The sequence below is a fragment of the Salvelinus fontinalis genome, chromosome 9, assembly GCF_029448725.1.
Source record: "Salvelinus fontinalis isolate EN_2023a chromosome 9, ASM2944872v1, whole genome shotgun sequence".
NCBI lineage: Eukaryota > Metazoa > Chordata > Actinopteri > Salmoniformes > Salmonidae > Salvelinus > Salvelinus fontinalis.
The window spans coordinates 24,065,395-24,083,415 of NC_074673.1; the positions used below are offsets into that span (position 1 = coordinate 24,065,395).

Here is an 18,021-nt window from a genome sequence, read left to right on the forward strand (position 1 = left end):
TCTAAAATTTATTAAATAAATAAAAACTCACCAATCTACACACAATACCACATAATGACAAAGCAAAAACAGGTTTTTAGAAATGTTTGTATTAAAAATAAAAAAACAGAAATACCTTATTTACATAAGTAGTCAGACCATTTGCTATGAGACTCGAAATTGAGCTCAGGTGCATCCTGTTTCCATTGATCATCCTTGAGATGTGTCTACAACTTGATTTACTACACCTGTTGTAAATTCAATTGATTGGACATGATTTGGAACGGCACACACCTGTCTATATAAGGTCCCACAGTTGACAATGCATGTCAGAGCAAAAACCAAGCCATGAGGTCAAAGGAATTGTTCATAGTGCTTTGAGACAGGATTGTGTTGAGGCACAGATCTGGGGAAGGGTAGAAAATAATGTCTGCGGCATTGAAGGTACCCAAGAACACAGTGGCCTCCATTATTCTTAGTAAATGGAAGAAGTTTGGAACCACCAAGACTCTTCCTAGAACTGGCCGCACGGACAAATTGAGCAATCAGGGGAGAAGGACTTTGGTCAGGGAGGTGACCAAGAACCACTCTGCCACTCTGACAGAGCTCCAGAGTTCCTCTGTGGAGATGGGAGAACCTTCCAGAAGGGCAACAATCTCTGCAGCACTCCAACAATCAGGCCGTTATGATAGAGTGGCCAGATGGAAGCCACTCCTCAGTAAAAGGCTCATGACAGCCTGCTTGGAGTTTGTCAAAAGGCACCTAAAGAACTCTCAGACCATGAGAAACAAGTTTCTCTGGTCTGATGAAATTAAGATTGAACTCTTTGGCCTGAATGCCAAGCGTCATGTCTGGAGGAAACCTGGCACCATACCTACGGTGAACCACGGGGTTGTTTTTCAGCAGCAGGGACTGGAAGACTAGTCAGGATCAAGGGAAAGATGAATGGAGAAAATTACATAGAGATCTTTGATGAAAATCTGTTCCAGAGTGTTCAGGACCTCAGACTAGAGCAAAGGTCAGAGACCTGGGCGTGTGGTGCCAGGATAACAACCTCTCCCTCAACGTGATCAAGACAAAGGAGATGATTGTGGACTACAGAAAAAGGAGGGCCGAGGCCGTCCCCATTCTCATCGACAAGGCTGTAGTGAGGCAGGTTGAGAGCTTCAAGTTCCTTGGTGTCCACATCACCAACAAACTATCATGGTCCAAACACACGTGAAGAGAGCACGACAAAGCCTATTCCCCCTCAGGAGACTGAAAAGATTTGGCATGGGTCCTCAGATCCTCAAAAAGTTCTACAGCTGCACCATTGAGAGCATCCTGACTGGTTGCATCACTGCCTGGTAAGGCAACTGCTCGGCCTCAACCGCAAGGCACTACACAGGGTAGTGCGTACGGCCCAGTACATCACTGGGGCCAAGCTTCCTGCCATCCAGGACCTCTATACCAGGCGGTGTCAGAGGAAGGCCCTGAAAATTGTCAAAGACTCCAGCCACCCTAGTCATAGACTGTTCTCTCAGCTACCGCATGACAAGCGGTACCAGAGTGCCAAGTCTAGGTCCAAAAGGCTTCTTAACAGCTTCTACCCCAAGCCATAAGACTCCTGAACAGCTATTCAAATGGCTACCCAGACTATTTGCAGTGAATTTCCAAGACAGATTCAACCACAAAGACCAGAGAGGTTGTACAATGCCTAGCAAAGAAGGGCACCTATTGTTAGATGGGCAAAAACAAAAAAGCAGACATTGAATATCCCTTTGAGTATGGTGAAGTTATTAATTACACTTTGGATGGTGTATCAATACACCCAGTCACTACAAGGTTTCCTTCCTAACTCAGTTGTCGGAGAGGAAGGAAACCACTTAGGGATTTCACCATTAGGTCAATGGTGACTTTAAAACAGTGAACGGAGTTTAATGGCTGCGATATGAGTACTGAAGATGGCTCAACAACATTGTAGTTACTCCACAATACTAACCTAATTGACAGAGTGGAAAGAAGGAAGAATGTACAGACTAAAAGTATTCCAAAACATGCATCCGGGTTGCAACAAGGCACTTAAGTAATATAACATATTATTGAGTACCACTCTCCATATGTTCAAGCATAGTGGTGGCTGCATCATGTTATGGGTATGTTTGTAATCGTGAAGGACTGGGGAGTTATTCAGGTTAAAAAAGAAACGGAACGGAGCTAAGCACAGGCAAAAACCCGATAGGAAACCTTGGTTCAGTCTGCTTTCCACCAGACACTGGGAGATTAATTCACCTTTCAGCAGGGCAACAATGTAAAACACAAGGCCAAATCTACACTGGAGTTGCTTACCAAGAAGACAGTGAATGTCCCTGAGTGGCCGAGTTACAGTTTTGACTTAAATCTACTTGAAAATCTATGGCAAGGCCTGAAAATGGTTGTCTAGCAATGATCAATAACCAATTTGACAGAGCTTGAAGAATTTTGAAAAGAATAATAGGCAAATGTTGCACAATCCAGGTGTGGAAAGCTCTTTGAGACTTACTCAGAAAGACAGCTATAATTGCTGGCAAAGATGCTTCAAAGTAGGGTGTGAATACTTATGTAAATGAGATATAGGGTATATATATTATTTTTTTAAATGTTTCAAAAAACATGTTTTCACTTTTTCATTATGGGATATTGTGTGTAGATGGGTGAGAAAATAAATATATTTAATCCATTTTGAATTCAGGCTGAAAACACAAAATTGGGAATAAGTCAAGGGGAATGAATACTTTCTGAAGGCACTGTGTGCATTGTAGAAACCGTTAAAGATTGACAAAGCTTTGCTGAGTGTGTTGTTAATCTACAGTGCGGGGCTGCACAGGTATTTAAAGTTTCAAAGGTTACTAGGAAATGGGGCTGGGAAAGTTGTTGTTGCTTAATCATTTGCTAACCTTCCTGAACATTCCACTTCCTCCAATTGCAAAAATGGACATGGACACTAGCAAACTACACTGGGGACATCAAGAATACAATCTTGGAAAGTTTGCTGAAAAATTCAAGGACTCCTTTCCTAAGATCATCAATGTGACGGTGGGCTTTCTTGGACAACAGGAACTGGACAGTATCAGCTCAAGCACAGTGAGTGTGATTTCTTTCCTTTGATACCTAGTGATATTACCAACTGCCTGAAGCTATTTTAGCACAGTAGTTTGGGGTTCAAATAATGTCTCTTAATACTTTATCTTTCTAAAAATGGAATGTATTGTAGTACTGCACTGTAGGTTTGTAAAATTTGAAAAGAAGCCTGTCTTTTATCGACCGAATCAGTATTTTTCAAGTGTTCTGATTTGCAATGCCTTTTCTTATGAGAGTATATGAAAGAATCTCTCCACTCACTCAGTCATGTATTTTGTAATTGTATTTGTATTTATTATGGTTCCCCATTAGCTGCTGTCTTGGCAGCAGCTACTGTTTCTGGGGTCCGTGAAAATTTTGGCAGTTCTAACATTTTAAAAACATTACAATACATTTATTACAAAATTCACAACACACTAGGTGTGTGCCCTCAGGCCCATACTCCACTACCACATATCTACAACACAAAATCCATGTGTGCGCGTGTGTATGGTGCGTATGTTATCATGTGTGTTTATGCATGTGTCTGTGCCTATGTTTGTGTTGCTTCACGGGCCCCCGCTGTTCAATGTGTATTTTTTATATTTTTTTAAATGTATCTGATTCTATTTATTGGATCAGTTACCCTATGTGGAATAGAGTTCCATGCAGACCTGGCTCTATGTAGTACTGTGCGCCTCTCATAGTCTGTTCTGGACTTGGGGACTGTGAAGAGACCTCTGGAGGCATGTCTTGTGGGGTATGCATGGGTGTCTGAGCTGTGTGCTAGTCGTTTAAACAGACAGCTTGGTGCTTTCAACATGTCACGTATTATTACCGCTTGAAATGAAGTGCAGCTCTTATGTAGGTCATGTTTATGTTTTTATCACCTCTCACCCCAACTTCCCAAAGCACATCATGGTCCACTCCCTGCTCTGCCAGCAGAGAGCAGTGTTTGAGAGCAAACATGGGAAAGTCCTGTCCCTACCTGTCACCATCTCAACTGTAGGCTTCTACATAATCAGAAATGATAGACGAGAGGGTGAGTCGCACAGTTAAGTGAGGTGAATCTACAACCTCTTATCAACCACTCTGAGGATGATAGTTTAGTTACCGTTGCAAACTGGGTCTTTTTGGCAATCACTCATAGGACCACCAATCAGTCTTCAGGCTATTTTGGAGTCCAACCCACTGCCAGTCATCATCCAACCAATAACGCCACTTGTCCTGCCGTGGCTGTCAGGAGGTCATAGGCTGGACACACTGACAATCACACACACCTATGAGGAGCAGCTCTTAATTGGGTTTCCTTTCAGCAGCAAAGGTATTCATGGATTGCATTATTTTTAAAGAAATCTGATTTATCATTCATTGAAACCTGCTCTGAATGTTACAGTAGGTAATTTGTATGGTGAGCTCAAATATGTATGTTTGTCATATAGCCTTTTACCACAAATAGTGAGAACTTTGCATTTGAAAATATGTAACCTATACATCTATTCAGTTTAGCATGGAGACCAAGAGAAGGACAGATTTAGTCTCCGAGAACTTATTCATTATGTGTTGTTGTTATGCAGGAATCCTCTCCAGACACACTCCTCTGGTGCTGCCCATGTATATGAAGGAGGTGCGTATTGCATTGGCAGAGGGGTTGGAGGGACTCGATCAGGGCCAGTTCGAGGACGCCTGTGCTACATTGGGGGGGCAGATCGATGAACTGGGCCTCAGGAACCTTTTCATCTTTCAAGGTACACCGCAGCACTGCATGAAAAAAATATTGTTACATTACACCTCCCTTTGGTGAGTGACCACATACCTCACCTTAGAACGTGATGGTGGTTGACAATTTACTAAGTGTGGATCAGCAATAGCATCAGTACACCACACTACAGCAGACCCAGAGGAGTCCCACAGGGATTTGTACTCGGTCCTCTTTAATTTTGTTCTGATTTCCAATATAATGTATAAGGAGACTTCTATGCCTGTTTGGTGTGAGCGTTGGCACAGTTGAAGAGGCAGGGACTAAACTGGTTTACTCAGTTTTAGAGAAATTTACTTTGTCATATAGTCAACATACACTATCAATGAAGCAAGAATTGATGCAGGATGCTGCATGTCTCCTTGCATTTGAGAAATAAGAAATGTAAAATGGAGGGGACCAAGTACAAATCCCTGTGAGACTCCTGTATTGTGCTATCAGAACCTACATTTTTGTGACCTCACTATTCTTTTTAGTGATGTTACAGCACATAAATATCCTAATTGGCATAGACAGATGTAAATGTTCAAAATAACTAAAACCTAGTCTGCCTCTTCAGATATCACCATTTTGAATAAGCAAGAGTTGATTGAAAAGGGTCACGAATACATGGAGGGGAAGCCAATCTACATGAGTCTGAAGAACCAGGGTGATGAAATCAACCTTTACCAGCACCTTGACTTTGAGACAACCGAGCCTCCTACTTTACAGAGAAAAGCAGCAAGACCCCCACCTCTACCCCCTAAACCACAATATTTACAAATAGCTAGACACAAACTTCCACCCCTTTCTCCATCATTGGAGAACAATTCCCAGTCCTACTCTGGCGGCTCATGGCACCCACTCTTCTGCTCCTTAGCAGAGGTGCCCTCTAATCTACGGGACCTGAGTGTGGCACAGGTGTGCTCCTGCCTGCGACTGCTCAACTTGGACCAGTACTGCCAGGCCTTCGAGAGGGAGCAGATTGACGGGGATCTGTTGTACACAGTTGAGCCCAGCATGATGAGGGAGACCCTGGGTATGGAGAGCCTGCACGTGGGCAAGCTTCTCCGCTTCCGAGAGGGCTGGAGGCCCTTACTTGGATCTTCTGGAGCTGAGCAGGTTGGGTAGTAATGGATTACCTGTAATGGGGATTATAATCAGATTGTAAAAATTTCATTGGCAATCTGGGATCCAAACAACACTAAAGCGGTCATAGAAGTGACATTTTGTACTCTTGTGCTGGATGGTAAATTATTTACATATTTTATGTTAGGCTAAGTACCATTTACATTAGTAATGGCTAAAGTGTCATTCAGAATAAAGGCTACTTTTGGAGTAATTCCTGCTGGGAAGCAAACATTCATCCACACAGCATGATTAAAAGCACAGGTTTCAGGCCAATAGTGTGTGTGTCACACCACATGGCCGGTGGAGTCACAGACGTCATTGACATTTTCATTTCCATTGTCAAAATGTGATTGACTTTCAGTCATTTCATTTACCACAACTACAGCAATAAGATACAGAAATAACTACCTACATGAGGTCCAAGAAAATAAACATAACATCCATTTTATGTCCAACAAAAAACATGCAAAACAAAAGAAGGCACAAGGATCTAAGCTGCACTACATGACCAAAAGTATGTGGATACCCCTTCAAATTAGTGGACTTGGCTATTCATCCACACCCGTTGCTGACAGGTGTATCAAATTTGAACACACAGCCAAGCAATCGCCATAGACAAACATTAGCAGTAGAATGGCCCAAACTGAAGAGCTCAGTGACTTTCAACACGGCTCCATTATAGGATGCCACCTTTCCAACAAGTCAGTTAATCACATTTCTGCCCTGCTAGAACTGTAAGTGCTGTTATTGTAAAGTGAAAACGTCTAGGATCAACAACGGCTCAGCCACGAAATGGTAGGCCACACAAGCTCACAGAATGGGACCGCCGAGTGCTGAAGCGCGTAAAAATCGCCTGTCCTCGGTTGCAACACTTACTACTTAGTTCCAAACTGCCTCTGGAAGCAACATCAGCACAATAACTGTTCGTCGGGAGCTTCATGAAATGGGTTTCCATGGCCAAGCAGCCGCACACAAGCCTAAAATCAGCTTGCGCAATGCCAAGCATTGGCTGGAGGGGTGTAAACCTCACCGCCATTGGACTCTGGAACAGTGGAAATGCGTTCTCTGGAGTGATGAATCATGCTTCACCATCTGTCAGTCCGAAGGACAAATCTGGGTTTGGCGGATGCCAGGAGAACGCTACCTGCCCAAATGCATAGTGCCAACTGTATAGTTTGTTGGAGGAGGAATAATGGTCTGGGGCTGTTTTTCATGGTTTGTGCTAGGCCCCTTAATTCCAGTGAAGGGAAATCTTAACACTACAGGATAGAATAACATTCTAGATGATTCTGTGGTTCCAACTTTGTGGCAACAGTTTGGGGAAGGCCCTTTCCTGTTTCAGCATAACAATGAATACTCCTGTGCACGAAGTTAGGTCCATACAGAAATGGTTTGTCGAGATCGGTGTGGAAGAACTTGACTGGCCTGCACAGAGCCCTGACCTCAACCCCATAGAAAACCTGTAATGGGAATTTTAATCTTTGTGCTTTTCTAAACTCATTTCTGTGTTCAATTCATGTGCTGTTCTATAAACCAATTTCTATGTTCATGCAACTGGCTGACTGAACAAATCCTCACTATAATTAGCTGCAATTTGGCAGTACACCCAGACCTTGTTTTGAGAATGAAAAATATCTCAGTTTCAAGGTCTCAGCTTAGAGAGAAGAAGCTTCGTGAGGTATTGGTCTGTCAAATGTTATGAACCAGTATTGGTCGGTCAATGAAACAAAACGGTGATGAATTAATTATGCTAAATCATGCAAATATAACTTGCCTGTGTATAGCCGTATAAAAGACAACTGCTGGGACTGCCCAGGCAGCGCACTGACAAATAAATAATGATTAATTTAAGATTGACTTCGGGTGTCCCTGTGTAAGAATTTCCACAGCACACCATTGGGACAAATTGGAGCGCTGACTGCGAGCCACGCCTAATTGGCCAACATCAGTGCCCGACCTTACTAATGTTCTTGTGGCTGAATGGAAGCAAGTCCCCGCAAAAATGTTCCAACATCTAGTGGAACATCTAGCGTTCCCAGAAGAGTGGAGGCTGTTATAGCAGCAAAGGGGGGGCCAACTCCATATTAATGCCCATGATTTTGGAATGAGATGTTCGACAACCAGATAGCCACATACTTTTGGCCATGTAGCAAAAAAATATACCTCAGACAGATACCTCGGGAGCTGAAGGTAGATGGACTGAAAAGGTCGAAACTTTTTCAGTATGAACATGCAACATCAATAACAATCAAGACTCATTGGTGATTTGTATTTTACTTTAAAAAACAATAACACAGTGCAAAAGATGATAAAACAGCTAATTATTTCTGAGGACAGAGAGGGTGTCCTCAGTAAACAAAGGTTATTTCAACAGTTTGGTAAAAAATATAATTACAGACCACTACACAGTTCAAATCATTGTAAAACTCTTCACTATAGGGCACGGCTATTCACTTATACCCTACGAGGTCTGGAGCCTGCTGGTTTTCTGTTCTACCTGATAATTAATTGGACACACGTGGGGTCCCAGATCTAAACCAATCCCTGATTAGAGAGGAACAATTCAAAAATGCAGTAGATGTCACGCCTGCTCCCGCTCTCCCTCTAGCGCTCGAGGGCGCCAGGCGACCCATCATTACGCACACCTGTAACCATCGTTACACGCATCAGCGCTTCATTGGACTCACCTGGACTCCATCACTTATTAATTGCCTCCCCTATATTTGTGTGTTCCTCAGTTTCATCCCTGTGTCAGCACTAATGTTGCTTTGTTTCTCCTGTCCAGACGCTGTCCTTGTTTTGTTTCATGTCGGTTATTTATTAAATATTCACTCCCTGTATTTGCTTCTCGTCTCACAGCGTCTGTCCTCACAGAATGCTGACACCACAATATTGGAAGTAGCAGGGAGTTTTTTGGTTTTTGTTGGTGACGTCGGGTCCGGGTGCCGCTGTCGAAGGAACCGGGGGTGCCTCAGCTGGCTCGTCAGACTTCCATGCCTTAGCTGGCTTGAGAGGTTTTCTTGTCTCGGTTGGCTCGAGGGCACCAGGCGGCCCATCATTACACACACTTGTCACCATCGTTACGCGCATCAGCACTTCATTGGACTCACCTGGACTCCATCACTTATTGATTGCCTCCCCTATATCTGTCTTCATCAGTTTCTCCTTGTGTCAGCACTAATGTTGTTTTGTTTCTCCTGTCCAGACGCTGTCCTTGTTTTGTTTCATGTCGGTTCTTTATTAAATATTCCCTGTATTTGCTTCTCGTCTCCCAGCGTCTGTCCTCACAGTGGAACTAGCTTCTAGATCCAGAGTTGAGTTGTAGGGTATGTCACAAATTTTGTATTCATTGGTGTATGCATCAGCTGATGCAAACAAATGTCCCCTTTGGGGATTAATAAAGTAGGCTACTATATTATCTGAGTTGTTTTCCATAGATGTCTGAAAATCAACCAATACTGTAAAGGTGTATAGGACCTGAAATAAAAAAGTCCTCCATAAAAACGTCAAAAAGCCTCTTGCTTTAACCTGTATAACACCTGCTCTGGGATTAGTGACCCAGTCACCTTGACAATCTTCTCTCAGGATCCGGAGCCTTGCAGAGAGACATATGGCAATGATGCAGCATTTTATTTAAAATTCCTGAAACTGTTCTGTAATAGGCAACACAGTATGTATAAATATGAATCATGAAACTTCCAGAGATGTCCATACACAGCTCTCAGACCTTGTCCAAAATGTCTTTGCTTCTTTTCAACTCCAGCACCTTAGAGCTATACCGCACAAGCTCCACCTCCTCATCTATTGGCGGTGTGGCAATAGCGACACCGCTTCCCATTCATTTTCAATGGAAGGAAAGCAGTGAGAAGCGTAGTGGGCGGGGGACCGTTCGGCGGCTCGAACGTAGTGTGGGAGGCGGTGAAAAAGTTCAGCATTTCCCAGCTTCATGCAATTATATTGAGTGGTTCCCATGACGAATTTGATGCTACGCGACCCAACGCTGGAGACTTTCTTCAGCAAAGGTGGCTGACAAAAATACTAGGATGGAAGCAAATGTAAGTCATTATTTAAGTGATAATGCCAGAGGAGCCCGTGTTTGGAGGAAAATTTGGCATGGTATTGTTAGGAACGAGACGAAGTAGAGTGCCGGCAAACCGTGCCATTATATCCTCCAAACACCGGCTTTGAGAGCATTATCACTTTTATACAAGGGGTTACCAACATATTTAACAAATGATTAAAATGTGAGTATGTCTAAACTTTATTTTGATGAATTTATTCATACTATTTCATCCTTCCACAAGATATAGTCCCGACACAAATCTAGGGCTGCTACCCAAGCCGGCTGGTCGTTCATTCTATTGGTTCGGTTGCCAGAGACACAACCCAGTCGTTCAGTCTTTTTGTTCTGTATCTATGGACGGGACCCAGTCATTCGTTCTAAATGTTCCATTGCCATTGCTAGCTAGCCAACTACAGTACGGCTAACTTACAGTCACATCAAACAGAACAGACAGAATAACAGCAGTAGCTGCATTTGCATTTGTTTAAACTTCTTCGGGATCGGTGTCCCTTCCACCGGACGGTTGAGCTAACGTAGGCTAATGCGATTAGCATGAGGTTGTAAGTAACAAGAACATTTCCCAGGATATAGACATGTCTGATATTGGCAGAAAGCTTAAATTCTTGTTAATCTAACTGCACTGTCCAATTTACAGTAGATGTTACAGTGAAAGAATACCATGCTATTGCTTGAGGAGAGTGCACAATTTTGAATGTGAAAAGTTATTAATAAACAAATTAGGCACATTTGAACAGAAATGCAATGGTTCATGGGATCAGTCTAAAACTTTGCACATACACTGATATAAAATCTAAATTGCACCTGGACTGGAACAATACATTATGGCCTTTCTCTTGCATTTCAAAGATGATGGTACATCATTTTTTTCTTTGTATTATCTTTTACCAGATCTATTGTGTTATATTCTACTACGTTTCCATAAACTTCAAAGTGTTTCCTTTCAACTGGTACCAAGAATATGGATATCCTCGCTTCAGGGACTGAGCTACAATCAGTTAGATTTGGGTATGAAATTTTAGGCAAAAATTTTAAAAAAGAGGGTAATCCTTAAGAGGTTTTAAGCTATTTTTTAAGCCCTTCTTTTGACACTGTGTTAACAACCCTCCAGGCGAGCTTCAATGCCATACAACTCTCCTTCCGTGGCCTCCAACTGCTCTTAAATACAAGTAAAACCAAATGCATGCTCTTCAACCGATCGCTGCCTGCTCCGGCCCGCCTGTCCAACATCACTACTTTGGACGGCTCTGACTTAGAATATGTGGACAACTACAAATACCTAGGTGTCTGGTTAGACTGTAAACTCTCCTTCCAGACCCACATCAAACATCTCCAATCCAAAGTCAAATCTAGAATTGGCTTCCTATTCCGCAACAAAGCATCCTTTACTCATGCTGCCAAACATACCCTTGTAAAACTGACCATCCTACCAATCCTCGACTTCGGTGATGTCATTTACAAAATAGCCTCCAAAACCCTACTCAATAAATTGGATGCAGTCTATCACAGTGCCATCCGTTTTGTCACCAAAGCCCCATATACTACCCACCACTGCGACCTGTACACTCTCGTTGGCTGGCCCTCGCTTCATACTCGTCGCCAAACCCATTGGTTCCAGGTCATCTACAAGACCCTGCTAGGTAAAGTCCCCCCTTATCTCAGCTCGCTGGTCACCATAGCAGCACCTACCCGTAGCACGCGCTCCAGCAGGTATATCTCTCTAGTCACCCCCAAAACCAATTCTTCCTTTGGACGCCTCTCCTTCCAGTTCTCTGCTGCCAATGACTGGAACGAACTACAAAAATCTCTGAAACTGGAAACACCTATCTCCCTCACTAGCTTTAAGCACCAGCTGTCAGAGCAGCTCATAGATTACTGCACCTGTACATAACCCATCTACAATTTAGCCCAAACAACTACCTCTTTACCTACTGTATTTATTTATTAATTTATTTTGCTCCTTTGCACCCCATTATTTCTGTCTCTACTTTGCACTTTCTTCCAATGCAAACCAACCATTCCAGTGTTTTTTTTAGTTTTTATTTTACTTGCTGTGTTGTACTCACTTCGCCTCCATGGCCTTTTTATATTTTTATTTATTTATACATATATCTGTTTGCCTTCACCTCCCTTATCTCACCTCACTTGCTCACATTGTATATAGACTTATTTTTTTTTATCTTTTTCACTGTATTATTGACTATATGTTTGTTTTTACTCCATGTGTAACTATGTGTTGTTGTATGTGTCGAACTGCTTTGCTTTATCTTGGCCAGGTCGCAATTGTAAATGAGAACGTGTTCTCAATTTGCCTACCTGGTTAAATAAAGGTTAAATAAATAAATAAAAATAAAATAAAATATTTTCTAGTGACATTTATTTGGATACATCCATAACTATGAGCTAATGCGGTGCGATTTCGCCTGGCATAGAAAATGTTCTCTCTTGTCAGGACAGTGTTGTTCAGAGGAGCTAGCCAACAACACAGCTAACACAATAACTTCAAACTGAACCTGGAAAGACTGCAAACTAGCTTCGTTTCGTTTGACCTTTTCAATTAACATTTCTTTGTATATATCCATACAAATTATGCCAGCTGATTCATGATTTTGACTGGCTGAGAAACGCTGCCTGCCTGCCTGTCTGTCTCGTCCTCATTCCTGAACCCTACACGTTCATTACTATTGGACAGCTGGAGATCGAATTTGAATATTGAAATAATGTTGCAAATGTCGGAAAGACAGACAGCAAGGTTTATACAAATCTCGGCTGTTGAAAACGAAACGTCAGTCTAAAAGAAATGTGAAATAATGTCTAGATGCTTTTTATAGTGGAGATCAAGTTTATTACTTGCCCGGCTGGACTGATGAAACAGTGTATTGCGTAGTCAGATGGAACAGAGTAAATAGGGATTTAAACATCATAGATTTAGCCGGTGGTAATTTGTGGAAGAGACACCGGCTGGAATGCGCTTTTAACCAACCAGCATTCAGGGTTAGACCCACCCGTTGTATAAAACGTCAATACAAATCATGCAAAAAATGTACAGTTGAGAGGAATATGTTAGTTAATGTAAAGACCAGTGGCGACTGGTCACTCAGAGCAGGTGGTGCAGAGCAATTTTTTTAAATTTATAAAACGTTTGAGGGGATTGCCTGTTTTGCATGTTATTTTGGCATTAATACGTGTCACATATCAATCAGTTTGCAAACAATGTAAAACATTTTTTTTTAAATTGACTTAATAAAGCTGCATAAGGGGCCTCCCGGGTGGCGCAGTGGTCTAGAGCGCTACGGCACCAGAGTCTCTGGGTTCGCGCCCAGGCTCTGTCGCAGCCGGCCGCGACCGGGAGGTCCGAGGGGCGACGCACAATTGGCTTAGCGTCGTCCGGGTTAGGGAGGGTTTGGCCGGTAGGGATATCCTTGTCTCATCGCGCTCCAGCGACTCCTGTGGCGGGCTGGGCGCAGTGCGCGCTAACCGAGGGGTGCGGGTGCACGGTGTTTCCTCCGACACATTGGTGCGGCTGGCTTCCGGGTTGGAGGCGCGCTGTGTTAAGAAGCAGTGCGGCTTGGTTGGGTTGTGCTTCGGAGGACGCATGGCTTTCGACCTTCGTCTCTCCCGAGCCCGTATGGGAGTTGTAGCGATGAGACAAGATAGTAATTACTAGCGATTGGATACCACGAAAATTGGGGAGAAAAGGGGATAAAATAAAAATAATAAATAATAAAATAAATAAATAAATAAAGCTGCATACAAACAGGGTCTCTTTTTTGCTATCTTGAGTAAGGCAGGTTCAAAATGCAAGTGTTTCAGCCTAAATCAGTGCTTTCTGTGGTGGTGGGGCAGCCAGTGGAAATACGGATCATAGGGGTTGGTAATGTTCTCTAGTTGCGCCGTGATTGGCTCAGTGTTCTGTCACTCATGGGGACACTACGTCACTGCCAAATCTAAGGGTAGAGCTCAAAAATTCAAACCCTTGGGTGCTGCCATAAAGTCACATTAGAAGTGCCCATCCAAGAAGGCTCAAGGTCATTGGCCACAGATAAAATTACGTTAAATCACACTATATCTACAGTAGCTTTGATTGGACTGATCATGTCAACATCATACTTTCTAAATCTTAGCTAGCAGTCATCATCATGAATCAAGTTAACAATCTTCTGGCAAATCCTTTTTAATCCTTGTCCTATGAAGAGAATTAATTAAAAGAAATTATAGCTAAAACGTGTCGTGCTCATCGGCCATTGGACATAAATATTACACAACAAGTTGGAAATCGCAAATTTAACAATGAGTGGTTTGGAAGGAATCCGTGGCTAACTGCAAGCATTGCAAAGCAATCACTAGCCTGCTATTCAGTGGAGCAGCTGTGTGGTCCCAATTCTGGGTTTAAGGGTCTATTTTCCAAGCTTAAAATGATAAACATTCAACATTGGCCATGCTTAAGTGTATGTAAACTTCCGCCTTCAACTCTACTTCTTCTTGTTATTGGTGGGGCTAGCAGCAGCAGCCCCAGTTTAGATATTCAACATACTTCTTCTTATAATTATTATTCCGCCACCTACTCCTACAGCGTTTATGCTAGAAACGCCGTTCCAACTTCAGAACGTGCGGAATGGTCTGGATTGATTTGCATGTGTATAACTTTTTGATATCTGCTATACTTTTTCCGTTATACATTTGTTTGTTGTCTTTTTTGTCCCCCCATCCGCTAACATGGGATTTCTCAATGTTTTTAATCCTCTCCATTGTGACATCATCACTTCCAATTGTCATTTTCTCATTAAACTTTTGACGCAAATCAGATAATAATTCCACTCTGCAACCACTTAGACAAAATATTTCAAGCTTACTAGCTTCATCTATTTCTCTGCTACTCAAATGTAGAATATTCACATCAAAAGTTACAGCAGTATAAGTAACCGCATCATCATAATTTTCAGTAACATTTTGGCAAACAACGTCCATTTTGACCACTACCGCAACACGTTAGACAAAAAGTTAGAGGGTATGGGATATTCGTTTACTTCTCTGCTTTTCATAACTGTGCGCAGAATCAAATTATTCAATACGGAACTTACGGTTCAGCTGTTTTTGTAACTGCATTACCATGTGTTTTTCAAACTTTCCCAAACAGCTGCCGTTTTGACCACTAACACTATTACATACCACAACTACACATCTTCTGACAGCAACGACACAACTGCTTACCATATCTAGTGACAACAACCACACAATTACATACTAGCAACCACATAACTGCTTACCATATCTAGTGACAACAACCACACAATTATATACCACAACCACTTCTGATCACACATTTAACTACTGACCATATCCTAACTACTACTGACCACAACTACTGAACCACATAACCACTGACCACATCTTCTGACCTCAACCGCACGACTTCTGACCACATCTAGTATCTACAACCACACAATTACACACCACAACTGCACAACTTCTGACAGCAACCACACAACTTCTGACCTCAACCACACAACTTCTGATCTCAACCGCACAACTTCTGAACACAACCACACAATTACATACCTCAACCACATAACCTCTGACCGCAACCGCACAACTTCTGGCCATATCTATTGACCCCAACCACACAACTTCTGACCACACAACTTCTGATCACACATTTAACTACTAACCATATCCAAACAACATTTGACCACAACTACTTAACCACATAACTTCTGACCACTACTACCACAACTTCTGACCAAATCTACTGACTTTTAATGGGAAATAAAAATGACATTTTTACACTTCTTTCACTACCACAAACGTTTAAAGAGCTTTAGCTAGCCCCACCAACTTTACTTGTAAAGTTACCATCTAGTTTTATACAGTATCTATATACAAAATACTCGATTAGTCTTTACTAGCGGAACTTCTTTTGCCATTTGTTTGGCTCATACACGATGTGTGCAGCTGCAATCGCGTTCTGTTTAGATCCAGGCTTCGCGTGCATTGGAATTGTCACCACTCCGTCTTGTCTCGAGCTAACTAGAAGATGGGCTTCTGTAGGCCTACAGTTTTATTCTGAAGAAAGGAGAGGGGCACAAAATGTTTAGAACGTACGTGTTAGTAAGTAGCCATGTGTCTGCATGACAATTATTTTTGTCAATTAGCATAACCAAACCTCTCTGGCTAGCAAAGCTATAGCCAACACGGTGCTTGTTTTAGCACAGCCCTACAGTTTTGTACTTTTTGGGCATTTTATGCTTTTCAGAGTAATTTCTTCTCGCTGCATAATGTCCCTCAAACTCATGTGATGATGGGGACAGTCTCTGATGAAGGTTAGCAAACATTTTACACCTAAAATAATGGTGTCCGGGTTAAACAATGAGGATGGATTTGGGTGAACATCAAGGAATCTCAGTCTATTCAAAATTCTTTGATTCATCTCAGTAACTTCAAAGCACAGTCGGTCAAAAAAGTTAAACAAAGCTAACTGTGCTGCGCATGTCAACACTTGTCTCCATCGTGTGTTAACTCTGCACATGTTTTCAAATCATGAACTGCATCCGTTTGCATTCAAATTGCTCTTAATTATTTTTGATTGAGTTGAGTAGTTCATTTTTTTGTAATTGCAAGTGAAAACTATCAAAATGGTTTCTTGTTTTTTGTAAAGACATTCAGGAAATTAATTACACAACAATTATCCAACATAACATCTGCTCACTTGTTATGTCTAGTATACTTCAACATGTTCTGTATCGCTTTAGTTGAAGAGCAGCTACAAAAAAACTTAATTCATATACCACATAACACATTCATGAGCAGTACACAACACAAGCATTTATGAAATAGGCTACCTATAAACAGCACTCACTCACACAGAGAGTTTAGAGCTGGAGCAGGGAGACTCTCGAAAGTGTTTTATCCCTACATGGGCTACCCTTTTGCATTCGTCACAGAAGTTGACGAAAGACATTGACAAAATAATTATTGACCAGTGAAAGTCTCATCCCTCAATGGAAATCACTCCAAGCCAAGGTATAGAGGATAATCTATGGTAAGAAGAACAAATTTTGAACCACTTCGGGATTCTATATAGTCAGATGTTAGGAAAAGCAATAGGGGCGTTCCAACCAATTCGGTGCCGTTTGAGAAGTGTAAGTTGGTCCCAGAAAACTGTTTGGTTTCACCTAATTTTATCATTCTGTCATAAAGAGCACATGTTCAACATCACAAAACACTTGTTTAAAGATCTCAAGATTATTTAAAAAATAATATTATAGTAAGTGCCTACCCACTGGGCACACACTGTCACAATTCCAGTGGTGGAAACAAGAGTCAGGTGCAGAGAGCAGGAATCTCTTTCAAAAAGTGGAATTTTATTTCCTTAACGTAATCACCTAACAACCGGTGACGCCACACTAAACACTGGGCGCGTAAAGAGAAATGTCCAAAGTCAATTGAATAACAAAATCCACAAAATACACACCACAAACACGAAACAGAAAAACAAGCCCGCACAAAAGGGAGCGGGCAAACTGGGTTTAAATAACCCCTAATCTAAACACACAACAATTGAAACAAATTAGACAAACTAAAAGGAAAACAGAAAAGGGGATCGGTGGCAGCTAGTAGACCGGAGACGACGACCGCCGAGCGCCGCCCGAACGGGAAGAGGCACCATCCTCGGCGGGACTCGTAACAGTACCCCCCTCCCGACGCGCGGCTCCCGCAGCGCGCCGACTCCGGCCTCGAGGACGACCCGGAGGGCGAGGAGCAGGGCGCTCCGGATGGAGGCGGTGAAAGTCCCTCAACAGGGACGGATCCAAGATGTCCCCCACCGGTACCCAGCATCTCTCCTCCGGACCGTACCCCTCCCAGTCCGCGAGGTACTGCAGGCCCCTCACCCGGCGTCTTGAGTCCAGAATGGCTCTTATCCTATACGCCGTGGACCCCTCGATGTCGAGAGGGGGAGGAGGGACCTCCGGTACCTCACCTTCCTGCAGGGGACCAGCTACCACCGGCCTGAGGA

General features: G+C 42.6%; 1 protein-coding gene and 1 pseudogene across 3 annotated transcripts; one reads left to right on the top strand and one right to left on the bottom strand.

Annotated features, from left to right (window-relative positions):
• The first annotated feature begins 2,890 nt into the window (after positions 1-2,890).
• LOC129862298 (uncharacterized) lies at positions 2,891-9,187 on the top strand. 3 transcript variants are annotated; one of them, XM_055933803.1, is made up of 5 exons: positions 2,891-3,081; positions 4,003-4,099; positions 4,208-4,381; positions 4,635-4,805; positions 5,376-9,187. In XM_055933803.1, the coding sequence occupies exons 1-5, from the start codon at positions 2,929-2,931 to the stop codon at positions 5,924-5,926; spliced, it is 1,146 nt and encodes a 381-aa protein (XP_055789778.1). In that variant the 5' UTR covers positions 2,891-2,928; the 3' UTR covers positions 5,927-9,187. The 3 variants fall into 3 exon arrangements, with proteins under 3 accessions (XP_055789778.1, XP_055789779.1, XP_055789777.1); XM_055933802.1 differs by having other exon boundaries at positions 2,892-3,081; positions 3,970-4,099; XM_055933804.1 differs by lacking the exon at positions 4,208-4,381 and having other exon boundaries at positions 3,970-4,099.
• Positions 9,188-9,284: 97 nt separating this feature from the next.
• Positions 9,285-16,397, bottom strand: LOC129862300 (UPF0235 protein C15orf40 homolog; annotated as a pseudogene).
• Positions 16,398-18,021: the final 1,624 nt, after the last annotated feature.